Consider the following 27,435-nt stretch of genomic DNA (forward strand, 5'->3'; position numbering starts at 1 on the left):
TCTCTCTCTCTCTCTCTCTCTCTCTCTCTCTCTCTCTCTCTCTCTCTTTTCTTTTTGGTATCAGGGATTGAACCCAGGAGTGCTTAGCCATTGAGTCACATCTCCAGCCATACATATGTTTATATTTAGAGCCATATATATTTTATTTAGAGACAGGGTCTTGCTGAGTTGCTTTAGGACCTCACTTAATTGCTGAGACTGGCTTTGAACTCATGATCCTCTTGCCTCAACTTTTTCAAGCCAATGGGATTACAGGCATGTACCACCAAGCCTGGTTGACATCTCTTCTAACTCTAACTTGAGTTCCGCACTTTTCTGCCCAGTCCCTACTCATCCCTTTCACCTTCCTATAGGGTCCACACAAGCTGTGGGTCCCTGAGTGAACATATAAGCTCTTGGAGCATCAATTATCAGGAGATGAAATGAAATACCAGGAAACCAAGAGTCCAGCATCCCATCCCCTCCCACCTCTGCAGCAGGCAGCTCACCCGATAGTCACTGGAGGTGACATAGAAGATGGGCAGGAATGCCAGCCAGATGATGCACGTGGTGTACATGGTGAAGCCAATGAACTTGGCCTCATTGAAATTTTCGGGGCACTTGCGGGTCTTGAAGGCATAGAGCGTGCAGAGTGCGATGAGGAGCACGTTGTATGCCAGAGAGCCCAGCATGCTTGCATCACGGTGGTTACAGCGCAGTGTCACCACCTCCCGCCGTTCAGGGGCTGTCTCTTTGCCTGTGCCCGGTGCCTCCACCACCAGCCAGGCAGCCACAATGAGCAGCTGGCCTGAGATAAGTGCCAGGCAGATGGCGACTTGTGAGGCAGGACTGATAAAGCGTGGTCGCTGGGCCCCCTCCCGGGCCCCACCGAAGATGCGCGCAATGCGGTTAGTCTTGGTGAGCAGGGCTGAGTAGCAGACAGAGAAGGCAGTGCCCAAACCAAGGCGCCGTAAGGTGCACACAGCCGTGGATGGCTTAGCAATGAAGATGAAGGTCATGCAGTAGCAGAGGAAAACACCACCCAGCAGAATGTAGCAGAGCTCCCGACCCGAGGCCTTGACCACAGGAGTGGCATTGTGCCGTACAAAGACACCCAGCACAAAGAGGGTGGCCAGGGCACCGAGGCAGGCGATGGTGACAGGTCCCACTGCCCAAGCATCACCCCAGCGGATGTACTCCTGGGGCAGCTCAAAGCAGCCAGTCAGGCTGGCATTCGGCCAGTAGCCCAGACCGCAGTCAGCACAGGTGAACTCATCCAACCGGTACTCATAGGGCTGGCAGGGGATACAGAGCCAGCAGCAAACTTCACCTGGCTGCACGCTCTTCACCTCATTCTGAAGGCAGGGCTCACTGCAGCGAGAGGCAGGCAGGGGTCCAGCAGAAGGTGAGGCCCATGGGATGAGGCTGGTGTCCAGAGTCAGGCCTTCTGCCCAATATCCCACCTTCTGGTAACGATAGTGCCCATTTCCTGCCCGCAGATAGGTAAAGATGTTGTAGCGGCCAATACCATCACCAAAGCGGTCGAAGCGGACCTCATTGTGAGTTTCAGCTGGGCGGAAGGGGGCTGAGATGGGGGAGGGAAGGAAGAAAAGGTTGGATCAGTGGGTTATCCTAATGGAAACTCAACCCTCACCCTCAAATGGATCCAATCCCAAAGCTAAGGCCATCAGTAGCTCTTCCAATCTTCACCCCAATAATAAAGCCTATTTTAACCCTAGTCACTTTTCTAGGAGGTTACAACAAATTCTAACCCCTAAATTCTAGCATCAAACCTCAGTCTTCACCAATCCTAAACTCCAAAGGTAACCCCAGCCTTAAAGCCAAGTGATTTCCACAAATCTAATGCCTATACCAATCCCCAACCATGACTTGCCAAATCTAACCTTAGACCTAGTCTCTAACACCTTCCAACCTCCAGGCTCCAAACCCCAACTTTATCACAACACAGCTCCCTCCTCAAACTTAACACAGAGAACCCAAAGCTAAGTCCAGCCTCAGGTGCAATCCAGGTCCCACTAATCCTAACAATAACCTCAGCTCCATCCCCCACCAGCCCTAACACTGATTCCAGTACAAATAGAATCACAATCTCAGTGTCACCTTCAACCAGTTCCCTTCACAGAATGGTCACTGCCACTCTCTACCCCCACTTCATCCCCTGTGAACCTCACATGGCTCAGCCAGGCTCAGGAGTCAGGACTACACCTTCCCTGATCCCAGTGAGAAATCAGAGTTCAAGAAAACATTCTTAAGTCTCCATGAGTGAATGGTTCAGCCTGTAATTCAAACCCAAGATCCTCCAAACTCTTACTTTTTCCAGTCAGTGTCAAAGTTCTCAAAATCCATTTCTAGCCCAACCATAATTCTATCCATGCCCAGTAGACTGAATATAGCCTTCCTTTAACATCCACTCAATCAGAGCCCACATTCCAACTCTAACCTCTATTCTCATTCTATCACAACTCTGAACATCAATCTTATTGAAATTATAGTTGACACAGGTTCCATAGCGGCAGAGTCAACCAACCCAGAATCAAAATAACAATTTTTAAAATCAATTAGTTCTATGAGGGTTGCATCTATACCTAACATGCACAGGCTTTTTGTTGTTGTTGTTACAATATAACAACTATTTACATAGCATTTACATTGCATTTAGTATTATAAGTAATTGAGAGATATTTTAAAGTATACAGGAAGACAGATATAGGTTATATGCAAATACTACACAATTTTATATAAGGGATAAACAACCCCAGACTTTGGTGTCCATAGAGAGCCTAGAAACATGGATACTGAGGATGACTGTACTCTTTGTCTTAACCCTGCGCCAGTGCTTCCAAGCTATGTCAGTTCTGGCAGCCTCTCTCACTGCTCCCAGAATGATTCTTTCTGAAACCTAGTGATGACTCTAAATGATTCTCATTGTTCTTAAAACAAGCATTTTAACTTTTGATTTGAAGACACCAGGACCACTTTAGATGGCAAATAAAGATTAGGAATAGAAGTTTTCCCTAAATAGAATGTCATTTCAATGCTTGCCCTCAATCTAGTCTGATTCAGACTCTCTCGCAGCTATCTAAGAATGGATTTGGAGGGCCGGGGATGTGGCTCAAGCGGTAGCACGCTTGCCTGGCATGCGTGCGGCCCGGGTTCGATCCTCAGCACCACATACAAACAAAGATGTTGTGTCCGCCGATAACTAAAAAATAAAAATATTAAAAAAAAAAAAAGAATGGATTTGGAATCCCCTGGTTTCCACCCCAAGCAAGATAAGGAGTCAGGAGACAGGGCAAGAACCGAGCAGGAGCCAAAGACCTTCAAAGTAGCAGGAACAGGCCAGAGGTCTCCTATCTCGAAGGGTCTCTCAGGAAGTTGAACCTCGGCAAGCCAGGTGTGACAGCACACACCTGTAACCCCAACTACTTGAGAGGCTGAGTTAGGAGGACCACAAATTAGAGGAAAGCTGGGGCAATTTAGCAATACCATATCTAAAACTAAACAATAAAAAGGGCTGGGGTTGTATCTCAGTGGTAGACCTCTTGCCCAGCATGTATGAGGCCCTGGGTTCAATTCCCAGTGCTACAAAAAGAATAGAAGCAAAACCTCAGCCCAGGCTCCAGTTCTAGTCCCCTCTGCCTAGTAGTCCTTGTCCTGGCTCTGACACCAGCCCCCTGGAAGAGTTCTCTGCTTGTGCTATGCTATGTTTCCTTAGCTAAGTAATAGAACATGAAAATCTGTTTTCCCTCTTCCTCTAAGAGAGTCAGCAAGCTGATGGACACTAGCCAGAACTATTACCATCAAACTTGACATTGAGTACGAAGTCCTTGTAGAGGCGGCGCCCGTTGACAGGACGCATCGCATCGCATAGATGGGTGGTGTTGGGGCAGAGGGCACGGTGCATGTTGTGCAGTGCGTGGGCCATGGCATACACTGCATTGACCACAAACATAATCTTGGACTCCTGCTCAAAGGGCACGGCCCGCAGAGAGTGAGCTGCACAGTCTCTCTGCCGGAAGCTGCAGCGGAACCTCTGCTCCCAGAACTCACGGAACCAGGGGTTCCGGCTGTTGTTCCAGGGGTCCAGGTTCTGGAAGTAGGAGGCAAAGTCATTGATAGGGTAAGAGGCCAACTCGATGGTGATGGCACCCTCAGCAGCCCCCTCGCTGCCTGCCACCACACTCTCCAGGGCCCCCCAGCCATCACTGGCCACCCAGGTAAAGCTGGCATTGAGGCGCTGGGTGGCAGCAAGCAGCTCCCGAGCATCCTCAGAACGGGTGAACAGGACAGCCACACGGGCACTGGGCTTCTGCAGCAGTGCACGCACCACACCCTCAAAGGCTGCACGGCTCATGGCACGGCCCACCTTCTCTGAGGTAGCCACACAGATGTTGCGAGCACGAGCCTCTAGCTCAAAGGCCTCAATGCCTGTCTCGCCATAGTCACCCTCGGATGCCACAGTGGATACATAGGTCCAGTTGAAGAAGCGGAGAATTTCAGCCATGGCCTTGGCTTGGAAAAAGTCAGGGGGCACTGTGCGTGCAAAGTAGTCATAGCGGGACTTGTCACTCAGCTTGGCACTGGTGGAAGCATAGCTGATCTGTGGGATTTGAAATAGCCGCAGAAGGTTGGCCACCTGGGAAGCAGGGTAGAGATGGCAAAGATAAGAGAACAGATCAAATGAACACTAGAAACAGGGCAATCCCCACATCTAGCACTTAAGCATCCACGCAGGATAGCCCTGAAGTTTCCCTTTCTCAAAAGGCCAAATCTTAATTTTTGTATGTGTGTGCAATACTGGGAATTGAACCAGGGTGCTTTACCATCAAACTACATCTCCAGTCCTTTTCATTTTTTGAGACGGGGTATCATTAAGTTGCTGAAGCTGGCCTCAAACTTGCTGCCTCAGTCCCAGAGTCCAAGTTCCTGGAATTACAGAGGGGCACCTAAAATCAAATCTTAATTTGACGTGTCTTCAACCTAGGAGTGGGAAGTTTCTGCTCCTTCCCAAGGGATGAGGGAGAAGATCCAGGGCTAAGGCCCCAGGGTCCTGAATCACACCTCAACCAGATGCAAGGCAGGGGACTAAGAAAGGTTGACATTTAGCTGCACACTGAGCCTCAGTTTCTTATCCTTTCAAGGCTGCTGAGCACATAAAAATGATACTGCACAGACACTACAGCTCCTGGCATATGGAAGCTGATAGGGATATGGGCAAGAGAGAAGAGATGGGAATGCTGATGTGTGGTCCCTGCTACAGAAGGCTGGCAGCCTAGGATGGGAAGCAGGTAACCCAGCTCCTGGAAATAAATTCATGGGCCCTTGACAAGAACTATGTAAAGGAGCAGGGCTGGGAAAGCACCTCAGAGGCCCCTAATGAAGACATCAACAGATGGGAGGATGCCCACCCACCCCTGTCCCCAGTCAGGGCTGCAGATGCTGGCACAGTCACCCTTGATCAAACTGCCATCCAGTTACTCCCAGTAGTTGGGACTAGCAGGACCACTCGATGGTTCTTGCCTCTGCTTCATTTCTCTTAAACAAGCATTCCAGGTCAGGGGTCTAATAGCAATGCTCTCTGCTGGTCTCCTAAAGGAAGCTGAGGTCCTAGCCAAGGCCCCCATATGGTCCCCAGCCAGGGCCCCAGTTCTGGCCTCATCTTCCAACAGCCTACACAGGGCACTTGCAAGTGAGGATCTGGGCAAGAGGTTGGACGCAGTCAAGGAGCAAGAGAATCCCACCTGGGTCAAATCAACCAGGTGTGCCCAGGAGACGGCCCAGGAAGCAGCAAAGGGAAGTTAGCTGGGCCAGCAACCTCTGCTGAAGCCCAGCAACACAACAATACACCTTGTGCTGGCCCCTTGTGAGAAGGCAGAGCAGGGGCAGGGGTGAGGAATATTTCCTCATATTACCTCCTCAAATCTTTCACCTCCAAAGACCCTAGGGTACCTTATCCCTTATTTCCACACACATTGTTTTTCTTCCTCCTGGTTACCCATCTTATTTCTCTCCTCTGGCTTCTCCTGGGTTCTATCTGCCTACCTTGCTCTAATCCAGAAAGAGATGGTCTTGAAAAATTGGGCTAAGAGCATTGACTTTGCATCTCCCCTTTGCCACAACTTGGCTTGTGACACGTCCTCTCTCTCTGCCTGTTTACTCATCTATAAAACTGGTTAATAACAATAGCAGTTAAGATTTTTTGTGCCCTCATGACTTTCCAGGCCCTCGGATACATACTTTGCTCATTAAATTTTCACTAGAAACCTAAAAGTAGAAAATATTTTGAATCCAATTGTGTGTGTGTGTGTGTGTGTGTGTGTGTATTTTGGTACTGGAAATTGGGAATTGAACCCAGGGCTTCCCACATGCTAGGCACTACCACCGAGCATCATCCTCAGCACTTTTTATTTTGAAACAGGGTCTCACTAAATTGCCCAGGCTGGCCTCAAATTTGCCATCTTCCTGCCTACACCTCCCAAGTTGCTGGGATTATGGGCATGTCCACCACACCAGCTATAAATTCCATTTTATGAGAAAACTAAGACACGGGGGGGAAAAAACCCTATTTAGAGTCATGCAAGTTAGCATGTGGGAGAGCCAGAGTTTAAACCCAGAAACTGACTCCAGAGGTCTGGCCTCTCAGGTTGTTTAACATCATCACAGTGTTTGTGTGTGTGTGTGTGTGTGTGTGTGTGTGTGTGTTTAGTGTGTGGTGTTTCCCTTTTCTTTTTTTCCTTAGGGGAGTTTCTCTTACACAATCTCTAGAAATCAACCCTATTATGTGACAGAGCATTCTTTTAGTCTTCTATAAAAAGCTACTTAAAAGAAGCTGCTGGTCCCCCCTTTCCATGCAGGGCAGTACTGGAGCCTCTGCTCAGCAGGAATTCTAGGTCACCACCTCCAGCCTCCCTCCCCAGCCCTCATTTGGGTGGCCTCCACATACCTGGATGGAAACGTCACTGTAGGAGCCGCCAATGACACCAGTGATGGCAGTGGGAGCATCACCGTGGGTGGCATAAGAACCGTCTGGGCAGATATGGCGAGAGCCATCAGCACCTCTGCTGAGAGAGGCACGTACAAAGTCCAGTGCCTGCTCCAGGGCATATGTGTCCTTGGAACAGCTGTCAAGGATGTGCGCACCCAGGCGCACCCCAGGCAGCAGGTGGGGGTCGTGGTTGATACGGTCCAGTGCGAAAAGCATGGCCTCCAGGCGCTGGATGCCACGATGCTCATTGACAGGACCACACTCCTCAGCTGGGCCACCCTTCTGGTGCACCGGGAACAGCCCACCCAGCACCAGGTCCCCCTCCAGGGTCAGCACCTTCTTGGCCGGGCCCTCAGCCACAGCACCCGACAGCAGCAGCAGTGCCAGGAGCCCAAGCAGCGATCCCATGGCTCCAAAGGGGATGGATAGGTCCAGCAGACGCTGGTCTCCAGGGGATTAGGATAGAAGCAGCAAAGGCAAAGAGAGGAGGAGAAAGGGACCAGGAAAGGACAGACAGGAAGAGGGATGAGAAGGGACCCAGCTCCTGCAGAGAAATAGAGAGACAAACAGAAAGAGAAAAGTGGAACCTAAAAGTGGCTGCCTCTTTTTTTCCCCAGCTTCCCCTTCTGACTCTGTCCCTCCTCACATCCAATTCCCAGGGACTCAGGGGTCATGGGGAGAGTGGTGTAACTAACTAGGCTGAGAAGCTCCTGGGATACCTCCCTGAGTCTCTCACTCAACCCTGCTCTGATTTGGGCTAGATATGGGCCCTGTACACCTACCAAGCTCAGCATAAGGAGAAAAGAGACAGGGAGTGGAGGCCCAGGAAGAAGTCAGAAGAACCCAACCCATGCCAAGCCCTCTATAAATTAAAGGGTGTCTGTCCAAGACTCTACACAAACGTCACAAGATCTCAAGGTCAGTACCTTTTCAGCAGAGGCCATGTCAAAGTTACAAACTCAGGGAAACAGTCCCTGTCCTGAGCCTCAGATTTTCAGAGAGGGGACCCTGCTGTCTGAAGACCTACCAAGGAAGAGTCTCCAAGTGATACTCTCCAATCCTAGGGAGACCCCATAACATGACAGAGTATTCTCTTAGTCTTCTATAAAAAGCTACTTAAAAGAAGCTGCTGGTCCCCTTTTCCATGCACGGCAGTACTGGAGCCTCTGCTTAGCAGGAATTCTAGGGCACCACCTCCAGCCTCCCTCCCCAGGCCTCATTTGGGTGCCTCCACATACCTGGATAAATACCTAAGGGTGCTAGCATCTGGTTCTTAAAAGGCCATCTCTACAGTTACCTGACTGAGAAAGAAATGGAGACCATAGGCCCTGAATGAGACTCCCCAGGGAAGGCACCAAAGCGGCCATGGGTCCTGTATGAGCAGGACAAGTACATATGAAAGTACATGTGTCATAGGTTGGGGAACAATTCATCTGGTCAGAATCTCTAGTGCTGAGGATGAGTTCTGAACTCTAGCTCTATGTAAGATACTGTTTGAGACTTTCTGCCTCTGTTTTCTTTTTACTTCAAATACAGCAGAGAAAGTCACCATTTCCAGACCTCCCCATTCTCAGTCTCAGGGGCTTGTCCATCCTGAGGCTAGCCTTTAGACACCCCCTTTCTCTGTCTTCCACTCTACATTCTATCATCTATACCCCCAGTAGCCTTCCCAAACACCCACCCCACACAGGCTCCTACAATCATGCTGGCTTAAAAAGGCTGGGGGAGGGATATAAATCTTTCCTCAGAACAGGAAAGGAAACTAAGGCTGAAGCAGACAGCAACTAGTTCATGGATCTCATGTCCTGGCTATACAGACTGGAGCTTCTCACTTTGTCTCCTCATTTCCCCAGAGCTAAATCTCCCACTGGTACTGGGACAAGGGGATTGGGATCCCATGGGAACCGGAAAGAATCAGTTCAACCAGGCAAACAGGAGAGAAGCCGGAATGAAGACCAACACTCATGGAAAGGAACGCAAATAAGGGTTCAGCACTAGGGAGGCCCAGATGAAAGACCAGAGGCAGGAAGGGGACAGAACCCCGGAATCGGGTAGCCAGGAGGCCAGGGCCACAAATCCGATCAGGGGGCAAGAGAGTCCAGGAAGGCTGAGACAAAAGACGGAGGCACAGACAGAAAGAAGAATCAGAGGACATTGGAACACGAGGAATGAACCGAGGAGCGGGACGCAGGTCGTGCGTTTTATGGGAAGAAAGGCGGGACGCCCTGGGCTGTCCTCCCGCTTCCCAAAGCTCCCAGAGAGCAGGTCTGTACGCCCCGGCCTGGGTGCCCCAGAACTCGAGGACCCGGGGGCGCCAGGACGTGGGGTCAGGGCTAAAAAGGTCTGCAGCGGCCACGGTACTACGGGCTCACCCTACCTGGCGCGCCCAGCTCCAGCACGTAGAGAATCAGAGTGGAGCAAGGGGCGCAGGGCTCCCGGCTCCAGCTCGCTAGCTCGCTCGCTCGCTCGCTGGTTCTGCGCTCTCCGCCAGCTCACCCTGCCGCTTTCAATCGCGGCCCGGCCCGCCCCGCCCCCTACAGTATCTCTTAGCCATAGATGCCCTTTGTGCATAGAAGTGGAGGGGAGGGGTAGCAGCTGTAAAGGTCATCTGCAGGAAGGNGGCCCCGGCCCCGGCCCGCCCCCAGTCCCTCCTCCGGTCCTCCCCACTCTAGGTATCCCCCTCCCAATCTGGCCTCCGCCTCCTTTCGGACACCTCCAGGACTCCTTGCCCAAAGCCTTCCGCGACTCCGGCTCCTCGCCGGACCAGGAGCTGTCCGCCGCGTGGTGCTGAATCCCCTCGTGCTCCCGCTGTGCTGGAGTAGGTGCCTCTCTACCCCCACCACCTCGTAGTCAGACTGCGTCCCAGAGAGCGGTGGGTACAAGGTATGGGGTACTGGGTTGGGAAGGTCACTGAGGCTGGAGAAATGAGCACGCTGATACGCTGATATGGTTTCCCATGTGTAAGAGAGGAGGAGTTAGCCCTAGGGTTGTCAGCGGACAGTGGGGGACAGGTAAAAGGGCACGTGTGAGGTAGGTGGAGCCCTTGGCCTGTTGTCGCAAGTCTGTCCCTGTCCTCACATCCATTCTTTCCATCCAGCGACTGCAGCTGAGACCACATACCAGGCTCCATGTCAGAGCAGGCCTGAATAACTAAGAGGAAGACAGTGGGGAGGGGGAGGTCAGAGGATGGGGCCACCCCTTCCTTCCTGCAGATGACCTTTACAGCTGCTACCCCTCCCCTCCACTTCTATGCACAAAGGGCATTTATGGCTAAGAGATACTGTAGGGGGCGGGGCCTTCAGGACCAGGGACTAAGGTCAACCCTGAGGAATCTGCTAGGGCTAGCAGGGGGATCTGCGAGGGGAGGGGGCTGAGGAAAGACTTCTGGAACTGGCTGCGTAGGAGGAAGCCAGAGCTGGAGCCCAAGCAGAGGGAGGACAGCTCTGAGAAGATGCTCTTGACTCTTCCCTCCCCCAGCAGGATGGGGAAGGATGCCCCTGGGTAGGGGTGGTGGATAAGTTGTAGTGCTTGGCTATGCTGAAGGATTTGGGGAAAGGGCTGTACCTAGATCTAGGTCAAGAGCCTGTGTTATCTACCCCCAACATGTACATACATTAACAAGTGCTAAGGGGCACGCAACCCTACACACACCTCTGGCAACTGCCCTTTCTTCCACAGGTGTCAGTGGAAGTAAGGTCAGCTATGTGCTGATGAAAATGTCTAGCCCAGGTCCCTTAAGCACACCCCCACCCCCACAATATGTATGTATGGCATATAGGAGGGGATCACAAGAACAACTATTTCCCTGTACACCCAAACCTAATGCCCCACTGCTCTGGAAATAACACAGGTTTGAAAGAAAACAGACATCAAACCCAAACCCAAATGCAAATGAGATCACAATGGGTAGTGGGATAAGGGTTCAGAGCTGTCAGAAGAAGCTGGAGAGACAAACATGCTGTCTTCCAGCTCTGGCTCTGTCACCGGCTGCCTTTACCCTCTAGATGGCTCCGAGAGACTGCTCCCTGGGGTAAGTAAGCAATGGGCTGGGTTCATGTAGCAGAGAGGCTGACTGCAGGAGGGTACTGAGGTAAAAGAAACCGCACAGCAATCCCAGCCACACATCCAGGCAACTCACCAAAAGAGCCCCACAAAAGACAAAGGACTTTATACAGATATGGCTACAAACAGCAGCCCAAGAAGTCCATCACATGGCCTGCAGCAAGTGAGCTGTACTGTCCCACTGCAGCACAGACACATGGTAACACACAGCTGTGTGGCCACCACTTCCAACTGGATACATACACATAGCCTTACACACACAACTGTACAAGTGGACCTGGCCACACACGTAACTGTAAAGGTCAGTGCAGCCATAATATAAAGCTGTATATGTAGATAACACCCAAAAGTAAATGCAATGCTCCCACACAGTACTAGTGGACACAGCTACATATATACACAATGACATAGCCACCCACATAGCCTTAGCAGGACATACATATGGACACATACAAATAGCTATGCACATAGATATGCTCACAAACATAGTTGTAATAAGAGCTTACAGTTGCACTAATCCACAGCTTTATACAATGATACATAATAAAACATATAGCTTTACACATGAACACATAACCATGCATGCACAGATGAACATACATAGCCACAAAGAGAGAACTGTATATAGACAAAGCCCCCCAAAGATGCTTCCAGCCAGCTAGCCTCACACGTCTATAATGCAACCACATACTGGTAAACACACAAAACAAAGCACCACACACACATAGCTACATAGTCATCCATACATATACAGTCATGCCCAGCCACAATCACATCCTTTCTGATGCTTACTTGGGCACAGCCTCACCCAGGAACACCACCAGCAGCCCTATCTGTGGTGTCCATGAACATACCCAGGTTCAAAGGCACTGGCAGTCACAGCAGGGACAGCCTCACCTGCTGGGAAGGTCCCAGCATGAGCACAGGCACACTCAAGACAGACACAAAGGCCTCCTTTGGAAGCAAACAAAGGCAGAATTCAAGCTCTCCATTCCGGAGCCCTGAAGGACACTCTGCTTGGCTCTCACACCCCTTGTTCTGCTCTTCAGCAGCCTGGGAAGCTCCTAGGGCTATTGCAATGCAGGGGTGACTGTCCCCTGGGGCCACAGAGCAAGGGGTGAAAACCTTCAATATCCTCCTCACCCAACTCCAGGGTTCTTTCCTCTTGGGTTTGGGAGGCTCCTGCCTACTCCTAGCCTATCTCCCCAATACAGAACTAACAAACACACAGTCCAAATACAGGTGAAACAAGAAAATCATTTGCTTTATTTTGGGTTCTGGAAGCGCTCTAACATGAATCTGAAAAAAGACAACAGGGGTGGCAGCCCAAGAGTCTGGTACAGGTAACAGTCCCTATCTCCTCTGGCCCTGGGAACCAAAAGGGCAGTGAGGAGAAGGCATAACTAGAGGCCTGGGGTAGAAGTCAGGTCCCCCAGGCATCCCCAGCCATAGTCTGGGCTGGAGAGGTGAAGAAGGAAGAGGGTTGGACAATCTGCTCAGTTCCTCAGCAACAGTACCCACAGGAGGGTGCAGGATGCAAGTTACTCCTCATCCTTCTCAGGGGTAGTAGGCTCCCGAAACAGACCCAGAGGCTTGGCCTCAGGGCCCAATCGTGGTTCCCCCAAGGGCCCCTCGCCCTCAAGATCCAGCTCCTCAAAGGATGAGCCACTGGCACCGGACTCGCTGTAGCTGTGCTCACTCCGGTTATCACCATCATCCCAGCCACGGCTGCTTGCCCCAGGTGACAGCGTGATGGCTGAAGTCTCCCGGCTGCCAGGGCCCACCTCCAGGCTTACAGAACTCATGTCACTCATTGTGTCAGCTCCTAGGGCCAGGACAAGGGAGCATAGATTAGCCAAGACCACCACCATCCCCTCCCCAACTCCCTTCTCTAGGGACAGGGGCAGGGACTTGCACCAGCTCAGCAACTCAGTGTGCACAGTCCCCTCGTAAATTATATAGCCATCCTGGCTCAGGAGGCCCATTCTAGCTGCCCTCTGCCCTAACTGGGGCTGTACTGACAAGACTAAGGGAGAGAGCAGGGAGGGAGGAATGGGAGAGGGGAGCAGCTGGCTATTTACTCCTCTCCTTTCCCTGAATTAGCCTCAGCTCCCTGCACTCCCACAAAGCCTGCTACCCTCCACCCCTTCATCCATTAAGAGCCACTCAGCCCTAGGGTAAGGAACTGAGTATAGAACAAAGAGACCCAAGTATTATCCCCTTCACCTCTCATTTCAGGTCTGGAGAGAAGTTTGTCCAGTCAGCTACAGAACACTGCCCATAATGCAAGAGGATGGAAGAATGGACCAAGAGGTCTACTCTCCAGCTTCCACCCCCATGCAGGCCTCCTCAAGGAGCAGCTGTAACCAAGAAATCAGCTGGTCCCTACCCCTGGCCTCACTGCATCCCCACTTGAGAAGGCTAAGTGATATGGATAGAAAAATCTTGAGAAACACATTGCAAAGAAGGAGGGTGCAGGGATAAAGCTTATTTAAGGACTTTCTCCCGCTGTGCCTGGGTCAACCCAGAAGAACCCTCACCTACCCCACCTTATCCACAAACTTTTAGTACTACTTCTGTTACAAGTTAGCAAAAAGGGCTATGAGAGCACTTTTGCTGGTGGCTGGGGAGCATCAAAACAGTGCTGAGCTGGCTGATGGCCCAAGTCCCCCATAACTGGCTCTTGCACATCCAACACATCCTCCGAGTAAGTGGCTCTTCATCTGCCCTGTCCAGAAGCAACCCCTCAGTTCATCTTCCCAGATCAGAATCACTAAATGCAGTTGGGAGATGGCAAGGAGGAACAAGGAGTTCAGGCACACTGTGCAGGAATCCAGTTTGGGAGAAGACTGATGTGACACCCTTCCTATGTGAGGGGAAGGGAGCAGCTGTCGAACATCATAGAAGGTAAGGGATAGGAAGGCAACCCCAGTTCCTATCTCTTGATAGAGAGGTGAACAGGGCACAACTGGGAACTAATGGGCATTTGGACTGGCCTGGAGCCGTCTTTGAACTTCAACTGGGATTGGGAGCCTGCTCCCCCAATCTACTTGGCCCCCAGAAGACTCCCTTTCAGCCCTACTGGCAGATGTGCAGTAAGCCTTGGAAGTGCCAGACCACCAGCCCATGGCCCCTTCTCTTGCTGGGATCCCTGGCATGGCTCCCAGCATGGAGGCAATGTGAGCACAGTGGAGTGGGAGCCCAGGCTGAGCCTTGAGTTATGGGTGGTTCCTTCTGACCCTGGGACAGAACTCCAGCTCCTCACTCACTCCTTAAATGATGATCAGTGCCCCAGGGACTACAAGCCTGAAAGGCACAAGGGTGATATTTCCTTCCTGGCTCCATTACTGTCAAATTCTGTCAGCCCATCCACCCACTAGTTCTCTTGAGACCCAGAGATACAAGGACCTGCCTGCTTCCCAGTCGGATGCCTTCTCCCTCCCCACTCCTAGGCTAGGGGTGATCAGAGGAAGGGGCTCAGGGGTACCTCCTTCTGCCCTGGGCTCAGCATGCTGGGATAAAGATAGCCTCTGGGAACATAGGAGACTTCAGGACAAAGAGGTGTAATGCAGGGGAGTGGTACCCTTATAGCCCCACCAAGGCCCACCCACAGTGTCTTAAGTCTGTGTCCTTGGGGAAAGACTGCCAGGCAAGGCAGGACAGCACCTAAATCCCAAGGACTGCTGGTCAGGGCATAGAAGCTAAAACTTTCACCCCAGTCCCTCCTTCCTCTGCCCACAGTCAGTGCAAGTAGATCAAATATTCATTGCCTCTCTGGAGCTAAATAATACATCAATGTAATAACAGGCACAAGGCAGCTAATCACCCCCTTTCACCTCCCAGCCCAAGATGGGGCAGCGGCAGGGAAGCAGCAGGGACAGGCCAAGCCTTGGGTGGTCAGGCACCCACCATGCACCCACTACACACTGCTGTGTTAAGTGGCATGCACCTGGTGGGTGAACGCCTAGAGTCCGCCCTGAGTGTCAGGACAGGCCGTCAGAAGTGGGCAGACCCTCAGCCCCCACACCAGGGAGTGGGCGGGCAGACCAAAGAGCTGGGAAGTGTGATTGCTGCGGCTGCAGCCAGCTGTAGCAGGTGCCAAGCAGTCCTTTAACACCCCCTGGCAGGCAGTGTTTGGGAGGGAAGGAAGCTGGATGGGTGGGCCAAGGAGGGGGAAGGCAAGGAGCAGAGGACGGTTGCAGGGAAGGTCAAGGTCCTCCTCCTTCCTGCCCTGGGGACTGCCTTGGCCTGATGACTTTGTACCATGTCTTATGCCCACAGTAGGGGCACTGAAGAGTGTCTGCTGGGTACTACTAGGCCGAAGGGAGCAGTACCCCATGGAGGTAATTAAGTGGCAGATGAAGTTAACTGTGTTGGACATAAGCCCCTAGGGAGTATAGATTGTTTCCCAGTACCCTTCCCTTTTAGCTCCCTCCAACACATGTGTCTCTAGGGTGACCTTGGCTATTTAAGACTGAATAGGCAAACTCTCCTAGAGAGGAAAAAGACAGTCTCTCTCCCCACAGCCCTGCATCACTCCTAGAAATCATGGACTTCCAGAGTCACACAAGGCTCCACCAGGATGGCCAAAGATTGTTGGGAAGTTAACCAACAGGCCCCTTTCCTACTTGTCATGAAAGGTCATGGTGGAGGGGTAGGCTGGGAACAGGCAAGCAGCCTGCTGACCTGGACCTGCCAGCAGGTATGTGGGCAGGCTCTAGCAGCAGGAGCAGGGAGAAAGCAGTTGGCTCTGGATGGGGCCCCATACTGGGGTACAGGAGAACACTTTGTTCACCTCCTTACCTTCCAGATCCAGTGCCAATCTTACTTCCTGTTGAGCCCCACCCAAGTGACTCTTTTCCTGAGTAGCCTCAGCCCCCTCCCATGAACATCCATCAGTGATCTGTTTCCAAAGGTACTCCTGTTGCATCTGAAGGGAATCCAGACAGGGTCTTTGTGTTGTCAGGGGAATATGTGTGAATCTACATGCACATAGATCCACATGTCTGGAAACAGGCACTCTGAATGTGGGTTCTGGGGGTAGGCATATGTCTTCCTACCTCTGCCAAGCATAGCCTGACATCCACAGTGCCATCCCAGAAGAAATAGCCTTCTCAACCATGCCCCTAGGTATCCAGAACAGTGGCTCCAGGCAGGACCCCACCCTTATTCCCCTACCTTCTATACCTGTGCCATCCACCTGGGCATTGCTGGCTTCTACAAGCCCCCGGCATTTCCGCTCTGTCTCCTTCACTTCTGGCACATAGAAGTCACCTTGCCGTGCCAGCGGGCACATGAAATGGATCTGGTCTTGTTGATAGATCTCCAGACGAGGGTGGGCACACAGCTTCCGTTCCTAACCAGTTAGAAAAGGTAGAATGAGCACCACAGGGCCCCTGACTCACTTTGTCCCACGGTGGCCCTAGGAACTGTTTATTGCTGGCTGTATCTTCCCCCAATCTCTTCTAAATTTCATGAGGGAGACACACGCAGACCTCCCTAAGAGCAAGGCCCCATTCTCTAGCATGCAGCAGTCTAAGGAAAAAAACCTAAGAATCTGACACTACTAGTTCTATGTATATCTGGGACCAAAAGGATGGACTCATACAGCCATGAAACTTAGCACACCTAGACTACCCAGCACTGAGATGCCATGAACTAGAACCCCAGGTACCCAAGTCAAAGTGTAACCCATCACACTTTCCATCCTAGAACCCTATGCCTCTGACATCCTCTCTATCCTAAGCAATGCTAACAGATCCAGATATATCAGACGATACTAGGGCCTTGGACCTCTGACTGCAGACATATTCCCATGGACCCTGCTTTCCACTCCCTTTCCCCTCCTAGATTTAAGTAAACCTCTGAGACTTTCAAACATGGTTCCCAAACATCCTCACCCGTGGGCCCAGGGTTTCGGACAACGTAGAGGAGGCAGACAGGCGGGCAGGACACATGAGTCTAGCAATGAACATTAACCAATGAGGTGAAGTATCAGCTTCCAGGGCCAGAAGTTCTAACAGGCACCCTGCTGCCCTATGCCTGGACACAGACCCCAATGTTCCCCATCCCCCAGTGTGAGGAAGCCAGCAGACAAAATGCCAGAGCTGCTCTGAGACAGGCAGGAACAATCAGAACAGGGGTCAAGTGTCTATCGCTCTTGAGCCCGCCCCCCTTTCCTGTGCTGGAGTGCAATTACCCACCAAGATAACTGTGAGGCCCTTGCCCTGTCACTGCTCACCCGCCAACCTTCACAACACGGCTATTTATAGCACCCGCCAGCTCTCACCACGAGCTCTGAAATGAGCCTTCCACTTAATGGTAATGAGAGACTTATCGCCTGGCAGGGAAAAGCCACTCCAGGATTCCACTTGTCCGCCTTCCTGGCCAACCTGAGGGTTGAGGAATCTCTTCCAATTAAAGCCAGTAAAGAGGGGTAAAGAGAGCCCATGGAAAGAAAAGGGGAGAAGGAATAAGCCTGAAAAGGTGTATCTAGTGAGGACCCTCAGCACCTGCTAGAAGAATGGTGCACCTAGGTCACATGGGAGAAAGACGGCCCACCCAGGTCAGGTGCAGCTCATCTTCAAACTCCATAGGTGACCCAGCAAAGCCTTTCATCCTGTTTCCATGTGTCCAACTTCAGAGGGAAACACCCTGGCCCTGATGCTTCCAAGGTCAGTAAAAGAAAGTCATTAGTTTTCATGTTTGAATCCAATCTTTTTGTCAACCTGGTGACTCTCCAGGCCTCTTCCACCTCATGAGTCCATGAGCTGACCCCTGTCTTTGCCTTTTTTGATGGCTGCCCTTGTTTCTCCACCCTCCCACAAGCCCACTTGCAGCCTAGTCCTCAAGAAGAAGCTTCCAAGAACACAACATCAGGAAATGGAGCTACCAGGCTCTAGGCTCTCTCCAATGCCTGCACATCAGGAGGGCCTACTGCCAAACCTGAGTCCAACTCAACAAACTGGGCCAAGCTGCCGAGGTCAGGGCCAAGGAGGCTTCCTGAAGGAGGTCTGGGTCCTTCCTTAGTTGTCAGAGGGGGGAAAAAGGGGTCTCCAAATCTAGTCAAGGCATGACCTTCACCTCCATCCTCATGCTTTGGGCATTCAAAGGGTCCAAAGAGCAGTAGCAGAGTGGCCACTGGCCACCTCAAGAGCTACTGAGAGTTGGCTTTGGGGGACGTTCCCAGAGACTAAAGCTTGTGTCTATTCAGAGATTAGGGACAATGGAGATGCAACCCCTACCCCCAAACCCTGCTGGTACTCAGGCTACCTCCCTAGCTTCCTTTCTAGAGGAGCTTAGAAGTAACAGAAAAAAGGGAGTAGTGATCTTTCCACTCTCTCTTCTAGACTGGGCATCAGGATGGGTAGGACCAGGCAGCCACCCTATGCCACCTGCTCTGCCAGCCCCCTCGTTGGCAGGCAGGAGGCAGCTCTGCGGCTGCTCTGCACATCTGCCTCCTCCAGAGAGCCCTGCTCTGAAGTTGCCTGGCTATGGACAGCCCTGTTGCCATGGAAACCGCATCCTCCATCCTTTCCGTCGCCTTCATCTCAAAGCCATAGGGGAGAACAGAGGAACGGGGGAGACAGAGGATGAAGAAAAAGCTGTAGCCCAGCTACTCTGCCCATCCCTACCCCCTTGCAGCCTCCTACACAGGGAGCACCAGCTGCCCAGCCCTGCCTCAAACTCAAATCCAGCCTGATCCTAACTGCTGCTGCCTAGGGGTCCCTGGCCCTCCTTAATAGAGGGAAGCGCAGAGCTAATTAAAATCCCATTAACTGGGGCTGGGGTTGTGGCTCAGCAGTGGAGCACTCACCTCCCATGTGCGAAGTCTTGGGTTTGATCCTCAGCACCACATAAAAATAAATACATAAAAAATAAGGGTATTGTAACCAAATACCACTAAAAAATAAATATTAAAAAAATCCCATTGACTGCTCAACCCCAGGACATACCAGGTCCTGTCAAAATTCAGACTCAGGGGCAGAGAAGAAGGGGCAGGAAGAAGGCAAAGTCAAACTTCCAACCTCAGCCCACAAGCAGGGAAGGGACTTATGGGACTTATCATTGCCCTTGAAGTCCTCTTCCTTGGAGAACCTCCTCCCCTCTGTGCTTTGCCCTCTAAGCAGGAATAAGTCTAGTGAAGACTGGGGATAAAGAGCAAGAGGGCAGGACTTGCCATATGCCCTGTCCCTGAGTAATCAGGCAGAGAGGACAAGCCTTTTTCCTCCCAGCCAGGTGTAACCTCAGGGGGAGGAGACGGTGGCCATGGGCTGGTTCTCAGGTTCTTGCTACACAGCAGGACTAGGGTCCGGGCAGCATGTCTACAAGCAGGTAAATATTGGAAAACCATCAGAGGAAGGCAAGGCCAGCTGCCTCTTCCTCAGCTAGCCCCAGGGAGCCCTTGGAGAGCAGACTGCCAATGGCCAAGGACATCAGCTCAATGCCACACTGGGCTAGCAATACTGGGTAAAGGAGCCTGGATGGGCCTGAAGTCTTCCCTGTCCTGGCATACCCCTTCCACAGCCCAGATAGCCAGAGCCACATGGAAGCATTGCCAGAACAGGGGAACCTGCTTCTGGCCACTTAGATCCCACTGGCCATCTAACAAACCCACAACCCAAAAGAATTCACTCATGCACATAGATTCATGGGACTCTCAGGTCCTCTTCCAAGATAGGGAGAGATGAAACATTCACAGCCCTTTCCACCTAACAGAAAGAAGTTGGTGAATCATGCCAAAATCTCACCAGGAATGGCTAGAAACTGGATTCAGGAATCCCAGTCCCTTAGACATACCTCCAGTCTTTCCTCCCACCTGGGTCTTCCACAAACACAAACAAAAGAAGTATCTGGAATATCACCCACAATGCAGGGAGTTCTACAAGACAGCCAACAGCACATCCCTTGTCACCAACTCACCTTGTACCAACATTGACTATCCACCCAGGAATACAGGAAGACAAGGGAAAAAGCAACTCACCATCTCACACAAGGCTGCCATGGTACCACTGCCTCAGTCACTTTAGGAACACATCACACACTCCTCACAGCAGCCTGACCTCATCTCCAGGACACAGGGGGCAAGTACTCAGGTCAGGGTTCCCAAAAAAAACAAGGCTAGTATGATAGGCTGAGGTTCCCCTCCCCATCCCCTGCCAGGAACCACAGTACCTCCCCTGGCAGGTCTTTCAGTGAATTCAGAGAGAGGAAGGAAGGAGGTAAGACTGAGGAGCTGAACTATCCTCATTTTGTGTTCTTCTCTCAGAACATCACCCTGTGCCCAGGCTTCAGCTATGGGTATGAAGGGGATAGGGGATATAAAATAGAAGAGGTCAGGGCCAGGTTAGAGGCTGAAGATGGATGCTACTCCCAGGCTGCCCAGGAGCTGGTTTTGCTCATAGCTGGGTAGAAAAAATGCCCGAAAGGAGGTGTCACTTTGTGCAGGCCAAGGACTAGGTCACACATCTACATGTGCTCTAGGTCCAGAAAAGGATGAGGTCCACAGGATGTATCCCTATTCCATCATGGCCCCTTACCTCCTGCCTCACTGGAGCGAGAGGACCTGGGCTTTCTCTTTGCCCTTTGCTGCCCAGTCCTACCAACCCCTCCCTACCAGGCTGGACAGCCAAGCAGCCACACATCAGCAAGCAGCTGTTGCATCCCACCCAAGGTGGTGGCATCTCCTCACTGGGTGAAGTGATGCATACACATTTTTAATTACACAGACACAGACATGAACCCGCCTGCACACAGCGGTCCTTGCAAGTGGGGGCTCAGACCCTGGAGGCCCCTCAGGCAGCTGGTCTGCACTGCATGTGAAGAGTGCTTGGGGGAGGTATAGCAGGGAGTTTTGGCTAGAAAGCAGCACGTTGTTATTATTCTGCCCAGGAACTTCTGTCAACTTCCCTCTCCCTGTCTCCCTCTCATCCCCACCAGGCCTCCTAAGTCTCTGGCCCAGAACCTAGACTTGTCTGTGGGGTGCTGTTGGGGCACTTCATGTCAGCAGGGAGAGCCTGCAGAAGGGCTAGTGAGCAACCTCTCCCTCCCCTTTCCCCTCATAGCTGGAAGGCCTAAATCTCTGAAAATGCAAGCAAAGGAGAGAGGAAGCGAGAGAGACTGCCAGGAAAGGAAAACAGAGGGCAGGAAATAGCACACAGAGCCCCAGGCAGAAGCCCAGAACCTTGGCCTAGCTATTGTCAAATGGGTGGCTTCCCTCTGGGCCCCAATCTTCCCAACTACGAAATAAAGGGATTAGAATAAATAATCTCAAAAGTAAAGAACTGGAAAAGCTTAATAAAAACACCATTATTTAAAGACAAGAAAATTGTATACTTAGAAAACTCAAAAGAAACAACAGTGGAACTACCATAAACATTAAGTCAAAAGGCAACTAAAGCATGGCTCATTTTCCTGTGCACTAGTCAGTTAACTGTAAAACATAATGGGAGCAAGAAGAGATGAAGAGGGGCTAGGCTTGTGGCTCAGCGGTAGAGCGCTTGCCTAGTCCATGTGAGGAGCTGGGTTTGATCCTCAGCACCACATAAAAATAAATAAATAAAATAAAGGTATTGTGTCCAACTACAACTAAAAAAATATATTAAAAAAAAAAAAGAAGAAGAAGAAGAAGAAGAGATGGAGAGATCGATTCCCTCTTGAGGTCAGGTCTAACCCAGGGGATGGTGGAGGGAGTCTGGGAGCCCCTTGAGTGGCACAGGATGGCAAAGGAGCCAGGCAGTTAGGGCCAGGCCTAGGCTGGAGCCTGGTGAAGGATGCAGAGGGGGAGGTGTGACACAGCCAGTGGGAGGCAAGCGCAGTGCCTGGCACCCCAGCCTGCTGTGCCTGCTGCTGCTGCTGTCTGAAGACTTTTCATTTTCACCTCAGAGCCGGCAGCTCGCCACACAATTTACACTTCTGTTCATCTCCCTGGTGCTGCTCAGGTCCTGGCTTCCCAGGAGGCTCTTGGAGGTGGGGCCCTGGCAGCAGTCAAGCATGGGGTGGGCTGGGGCACCGAGGAGCAGTAAAAGGATGATTCCCTCTAAATAGGCACATGGAACGTAAGTCCTTATGTATCCTAATGCCCAAATGGACTGTGAAGCCCCAGATCTTCAGCCATGCCTAGTGTTTCTTTTCCTCAGGGCCCAGATGGCCATATACAACCCCAGCTCAGCCCTGCTCTGGCCTTCTTGGGCCCTTATGGAATAGGACCAGAGGGCTTAGAACCATGGGAGTAAGACTTCTAGGTCCATCAGCCCCAGGATTCCATGGCTCTCCATTTCAAATTGCGGCGGGGGGGAGGGTCCCTCCTAGATGATGTCCTCCCACTTTAGGCTCCACAGCCCACCATCCAGTGGCCCTTTATAGTGTTTGTGCAGTCAAGGACTTTGAGCTCTGTCCAGCTCACAAGCTGATGGAAAATGTCGCTGACTGATTATCCAGCAGCAGGAAGGCTGCTCAGGGCAGATGGAGCCATGAAGTCAAGCACCTGGGAGGCAGAAGAGTCAGGAAATGCCAGAGGGAAAGGACAAGTAGACAAGTGAGATGGAGAGGAGACAGGGCAAAAGGGAAGGAAAGAAGGAGAAGGACTTGAATTTTCCAGTTTTTAACTGGCACTCTAAACTCTTCTCTCTCCCTCAGGGAAGTTCTTCCAGTCTTAAAGCCTTAGGATTCCTATGTATGTAAGGAAACAGTTCACCTCTCCATATCTGAAGGCTCTGCTAAAGGGCAGAGTAGTTCTCTGCAGGCCAAGTTCCTTCTTCAGAATCCTTTCCTCCTCTCCCAGGAATGAATCCCAAACTCTCTGGAGAAGAACAACAGAATTCTTCCTTTATGAGTCCCATCTGCCTAGGAAAGGTAGCTCCCTCTGGATTGGTGATGGCCCAACCCCACAGCACCATCTAGATAAGCCTCAGCCTCCAGGGTCCTGCAGGGCTGCCAAGCTACAATATCCAAGCTGATATTTTGAGAGTGGTGGCTCCCACGCCACCCCAGCAAAGGCTGGCTTTGTGCTTTCAATCCTGGAGGAGGGGAAGCAGGAGGCATGAAGCCAGAGGCCGTGGAGTAGGTTCCAGTACCTAGACCAGCAGAGGGGAGAGGCCTGGCCTCTTGTAGGTGCTTCCATTCCCCAACCTTCAGGAGGAGTTCTCTAAGGTGTACAGGGGAGCCAAGCCCTGGTATGGTGGGAGAGTCTCCTCTTGGTTTGGGTATATCTACGAGTGAAGGGTCACAACTATTCTCAGCTAAGAATATTTCCCTAATTCAAAGTTTGGCTATGGCCTCAAGCTCTTTCTTCCCATTTCCAGTCTCAAGAGTTCTGCGCAGAAGCCCAGACTAGACACTGTTACTTATCTGTTCAGATACCATCAGTGGCTCCCTAGTACCTAGAGAACCCAGCCTAATATCTTGGGCCCAGATTCTTGCTCCTCCTTGCCATTCCAGTCTCACTAAATGCCAGTACCTCTGCCTGATCTGCCACCGCACCTAGAGAATGCTGCCCATCCTTCTAGATTCAGCCCAAATGCCACCCCCCCTACAATAGTTGTTCTGCCTTTCCCAGTGACTCCATCCCTCCCCTTACCCATCCCTCCTCAAGCATGGCTAAGCTCTGGCTAGGAAAGACGGGAAGGAGTTCTGAGGCTTGACACTCTAAGCCCCAGGTCCTGGGGCAGCTGACAGTGTCCTGACAGTGCTAGAGCAGGCCAATTAGCAAGTGGTGGCTATGGCTACAGACCCAGTGAGGGAACCCTGGGAATAGAGCAGTCTCTACCTTACTGAGGATGAGGACATGAGGTCCAACAAGGTGGCTGTTAGCAGCTGCTTCCTGTGCCTGAAGCAGCTGCAAAGTCACCCTTAATGAGAGTGCCTGCTGGGCAAATAGGCAGAGAGACCAGCAGCCTCAGCCTCTAACTCTGACTACAAGGGCTGGAGACAGAGGGTCAAGAAGTTGCTGGGCCATGTTACTGTCAATCCCAGGCCCATTCTGACATGCCTCAAGTATATCCCAAATTCTTGATAAGTCCTCTGCCTCTTGGTTTGAGTCATATTCACACACAGGGCAGAGGAGCAAAAGGCAAGTCGCCATAAGAAAAACCCCCAGCCACCCAATCTGGTTTCAGCCATTGCTTCATCCTTGACCTTAGGAAACCTCCCCACTCTAGTCCTTTGCCTTCCCATTTGCAAAACAATGGGGATGCTGGTTTTGATTTGGAGCTTTTTACTGGATCCTATGCCCAGAACAATGCCAGACAAAGGAAGACTCAAGAGCCTGAGCTAAGGTGCCAAGAGCACATTCCCCAACATTTTTTTGGTGGGGAGGGGGTGCTGAGAAATGACTGGTCTTCACACACTATCACTGAGCTATATTCTCAACCCATCCTCCCTTATTAAAATAAAGCTTGGTACTCTTCCATGTTGGCTGGGCAAAAGTGGTAAACAGAGAGAAATGACCACAGACTTCAAATTTCCCATGGGGCTCCTTTACCTACGTTCCCACTGCAAGCACCCTGCTGTCCTCCACTGGTGATCTGGTTCTGGCATATCCCTAGCAGGACAACCCAAGTCAAACCAGCTGTCCCAGAACTCAGCCACCAAGGTTCCCCTACCCACTGACTCGCTCAGAGTCACGGAGGTAAGCTAAGAGGAAACAAGCACAGGATTCTGAGCCCAGTGAGAACTCAGGTTCTGACCAGTATGCTGCGAGATTCCTCCTAGTCCATAGCTCATCTAGCTTACTCTCTTCTGCAAGCACCCTGCTAAGGCCTCTGCTTCTGGTTTCCATTTTGTTGTCCCAAGACACTACCATGCTATCACCCACCATTGGGAGTTCAGTCACCTTCACCCCAGAGAACCCCAGCTTGTAGCTACACTGAGCTTCCCTTCAGATCCAGCCTTCACTCAGAGTGAGGCTCTCCCAGAAAGAATTGTTTCTTCTGGGAGTCCCAATCTGTGCAAGGATGGGCCTAATGCCTCCCAGCTCCATTTGCACTATAGCTGCTACAGCATCCTCCATATCCCAAAGAAGCATGCAGCTAACATGGTGGAGGGCATCTTCCTGGTGGTACAACTGTCTTAGGACAAAGGTCTTTAAGCCCACTGAGATTTACAAGCCCTTTTCCAAACAAAATCCCAAAGCATTATCTGGATTGTAGGACCTAAGGCAGAGTTACTCCAGTTGAAGCAGGGAAGGGTCCTAGTGCAGGCCACACCTCAGCATGCCTGCCACAGAGCATCTCAGCACAATCTCTAGACTCCCACCTCAGAACATTCTGGGTGGGAGTCTGGGCCCCCTCTCCTCTTTTAAATCCCAAGCAGGACAACCCAAGTCAAACCAGCTGTCCCAGAACTCAGCCACCAGGTTCCCCTCATGAGCAAACTACACCCCTTTGGCAATTCCTCCAGCAACCCTTCTCTATAATTCTATGGAGAAAGCCAAGTCTGAATTCAGGGCCTGCCTGCCCCAATTAATCAACCACCAAATTAATGCCCTGTCTCCCTAAACTTCAAAGTTTCTCAAGCTATTTTACAAGGACTCTTCCCTGAGAACTCTCAGAAATCAGAGACCTTGGAGAAGGGGATTTATAGAAAAGATTCTGGACCTTGCCTGGAGGGGAGTCAGGCATTAGGGACTTAGCTGGACCAGTTTAACATTCTCAGTGTCCCCCTACCAACTGCTACAGCCAGCCATGAGCCAAGTACCACACTAGGGGCCTTTTACACACAATCCCACTTGTGGGATCCCTAGTTAATCATTCGATTTTGGTCTGCTCCATGTGTCCAAACTCTTCCCTGGACAATTGTTAATACTAGTTCTATAATAAAACAAAATGCTATAGAAATATGTTTAAAAATAAAAAAGGTGAATTTGGGGGCATTTACCCACTCTGGGATAATATGTAGGTCCCAGCTCTTCAGCAGGTTTGCACTTTCAATGAAGCCCAGTTCCCTCCTATAGCTGCTAGAAGATGCCACCTTCCTGGGACTCAGTGAGTGGTTTCCTGCCCTAAAATCCACCTCCTTGGACTCCAGTGGAGCAGTCTAACCAAGCTGGGGCATCTTCCACATACAATAATGGTCACACAGTATCTAGGGACCCCTCACACACACTATTCTAGAGTGCTCAGCTTGGGAGCGTCCGGTAGCTTATGTGAAGAAAGGCAAGGTTCCAGCTTCTATAGCTTAGTCTGCCAAGCTGCAGAACTGAGCAAGGCTGGCCAGAGAGCCAAAAGTTGTCTCTCAGATTACAAAGCTGGGATCTAGACATCCCTTCCAGAATTTCCAAAAGGGCCTGACAAATGCTGTTCTTTGGGCTCTTCACAGTGACCCCCATGTCCCTTGCTACCCCATGAGACCAATCTTGTCCCAAGGCTCAAGCACACCTGCAATTGCCAGGACTGCAACTGCTCTTCACCTTCTGGACCCAAAGATCTCTGAGACTCATTCACCTCTACAGAGGCAAGGTGAGCTTGCCAAGACCTCCCTCCTCTTCTAGTAGCAGGGTTCCTGGCCTCCTTCCCCATCCTCAAACAGAATGCTGATGGCTGCTGTCATTCCATCTGAAGAACTTTCAAAGCAATCCCAGAGCCAGAGAGAAAGGGGTGTGTGTATGCACCCACAGTTAAAGGCAGTCAGCTGTCAGCACTGGGAGAGTCAGAAGCATCCAGAATATCATTGGTAGCCTCCTTTCTCTGACCACAGGGCAATGGAGAAGAAGGCAGAGATGGGAAGCAGCCTTATACTCTATTATTGCTGTCTCCTGGGCTAAAAGAGATAAAAGGCCAGTCTCCACTGACTGTAGGCTATAACCAGCAAAGAGAGGCAACTCCTTCCTCATCTCTCCCCCAGCTTAGTTCCCCAGGCCACAAGGTCAGACTAAACACAGGAGCACCAATACAAAAAGAAGACCTTGGGCTATGCCTCCTCAGTGGGCAGCCTGGCCTCTCTCTCACTGTCCCACTGGCAATGCCCACATAAATAAGCCTTCCAGACATCTCTAGAAGCCCTCTGCTCTCCCTAATACCCCTGCTTCCTTGTCCCAGCCCCCACCACAGGAGAATGGATCCTGGAGCACAGCTGACAGGCTCCCACAGGAGGGGGAGGAAGGAGGAAGGGCTTTCATCAAAGAGGTGACGTCAAAACCAGGCAACGTGTGAAGCTGTCAGAGGCCGGGAAATTTGGACAAAGGTGTCTAAAAATAAATCCCTAACGCTGGGAAAAGGCTTTGGTGGCTGAGTTGCTCGCCACCACACCACATGCCACACGCCCTGTTCTGAGGTCTGGAACCCAGGGAGTCTCTTCCTAGGGCTGCTCCTCAAGATTAGCCCCTGAAGTTGAGGATGGCACAGACAGGACCAGAGACACCACACATCAGCTCTCCCTGAATGAAAAAAGAA

At 51.4% G+C, this 27,435-nt stretch overlaps 2 protein-coding genes across 7 annotated transcripts in view; both read right to left on the reverse strand.

Moving 5' to 3' along the window:
* The window catches only part of Grm2 (glutamate metabotropic receptor 2), a 12,471-nt gene extending 2,963 nt beyond the window's left edge, over positions 1–9,508 (reverse strand). The window contains exons 1-4 of one of the 2 annotated variants that reach the window (XM_015487109.2): positions 9,363–9,508; positions 6,944–7,529; positions 3,799–4,636; positions 489–1,564 (exon numbers count right to left, since the gene is read on the reverse strand). In XM_015487109.2, coding sequence (XP_015342595.1) covers positions 489–1,564; positions 3,799–4,636; positions 6,944–7,393 — 2,364 coding nt within the window. In that variant the 5' untranslated portion in view covers positions 7,394–7,529; positions 9,363–9,508. Of the gene's footprint in view, positions 1–488; positions 1,565–3,798; positions 4,637–4,823; positions 6,359–6,943; positions 7,530–9,362 lie in introns of those variants that run through there. The other variant, XM_048794641.1, reaches the window with a different exon arrangement.
* A 2,776-nt stretch (positions 9,509–12,284) lies between these two features.
* The window catches only part of LOC107143177 (RAD54 like 2), a 60,265-nt gene continuing 45,114 nt past the window's right edge, over positions 12,285–27,435 (reverse strand). For 2 of the 5 annotated variants that reach the window (XM_015486773.2, XM_015487113.2), the window contains 2 exons: positions 16,235–16,403; positions 12,285–12,872 (listed from right to left, as the gene is read on the reverse strand). In XM_015486773.2, the coding sequence (XP_015342259.2) occupies positions 12,589–12,872; positions 16,235–16,403 (453 nt within the window). In that variant the 3' untranslated portion in view covers positions 12,285–12,588. The other 3 variants (XM_048794638.1, XM_048794639.1, XM_048794640.1) reach the window with 3 other exon arrangements.

Source organism: Marmota marmota, unplaced genomic scaffold (assembly GCF_001458135.2).
Source record: "Marmota marmota marmota unplaced genomic scaffold, marMar, whole genome shotgun sequence".
NCBI classification, from domain to species: domain Eukaryota; kingdom Metazoa; phylum Chordata; class Mammalia; order Rodentia; family Sciuridae; genus Marmota; species Marmota marmota.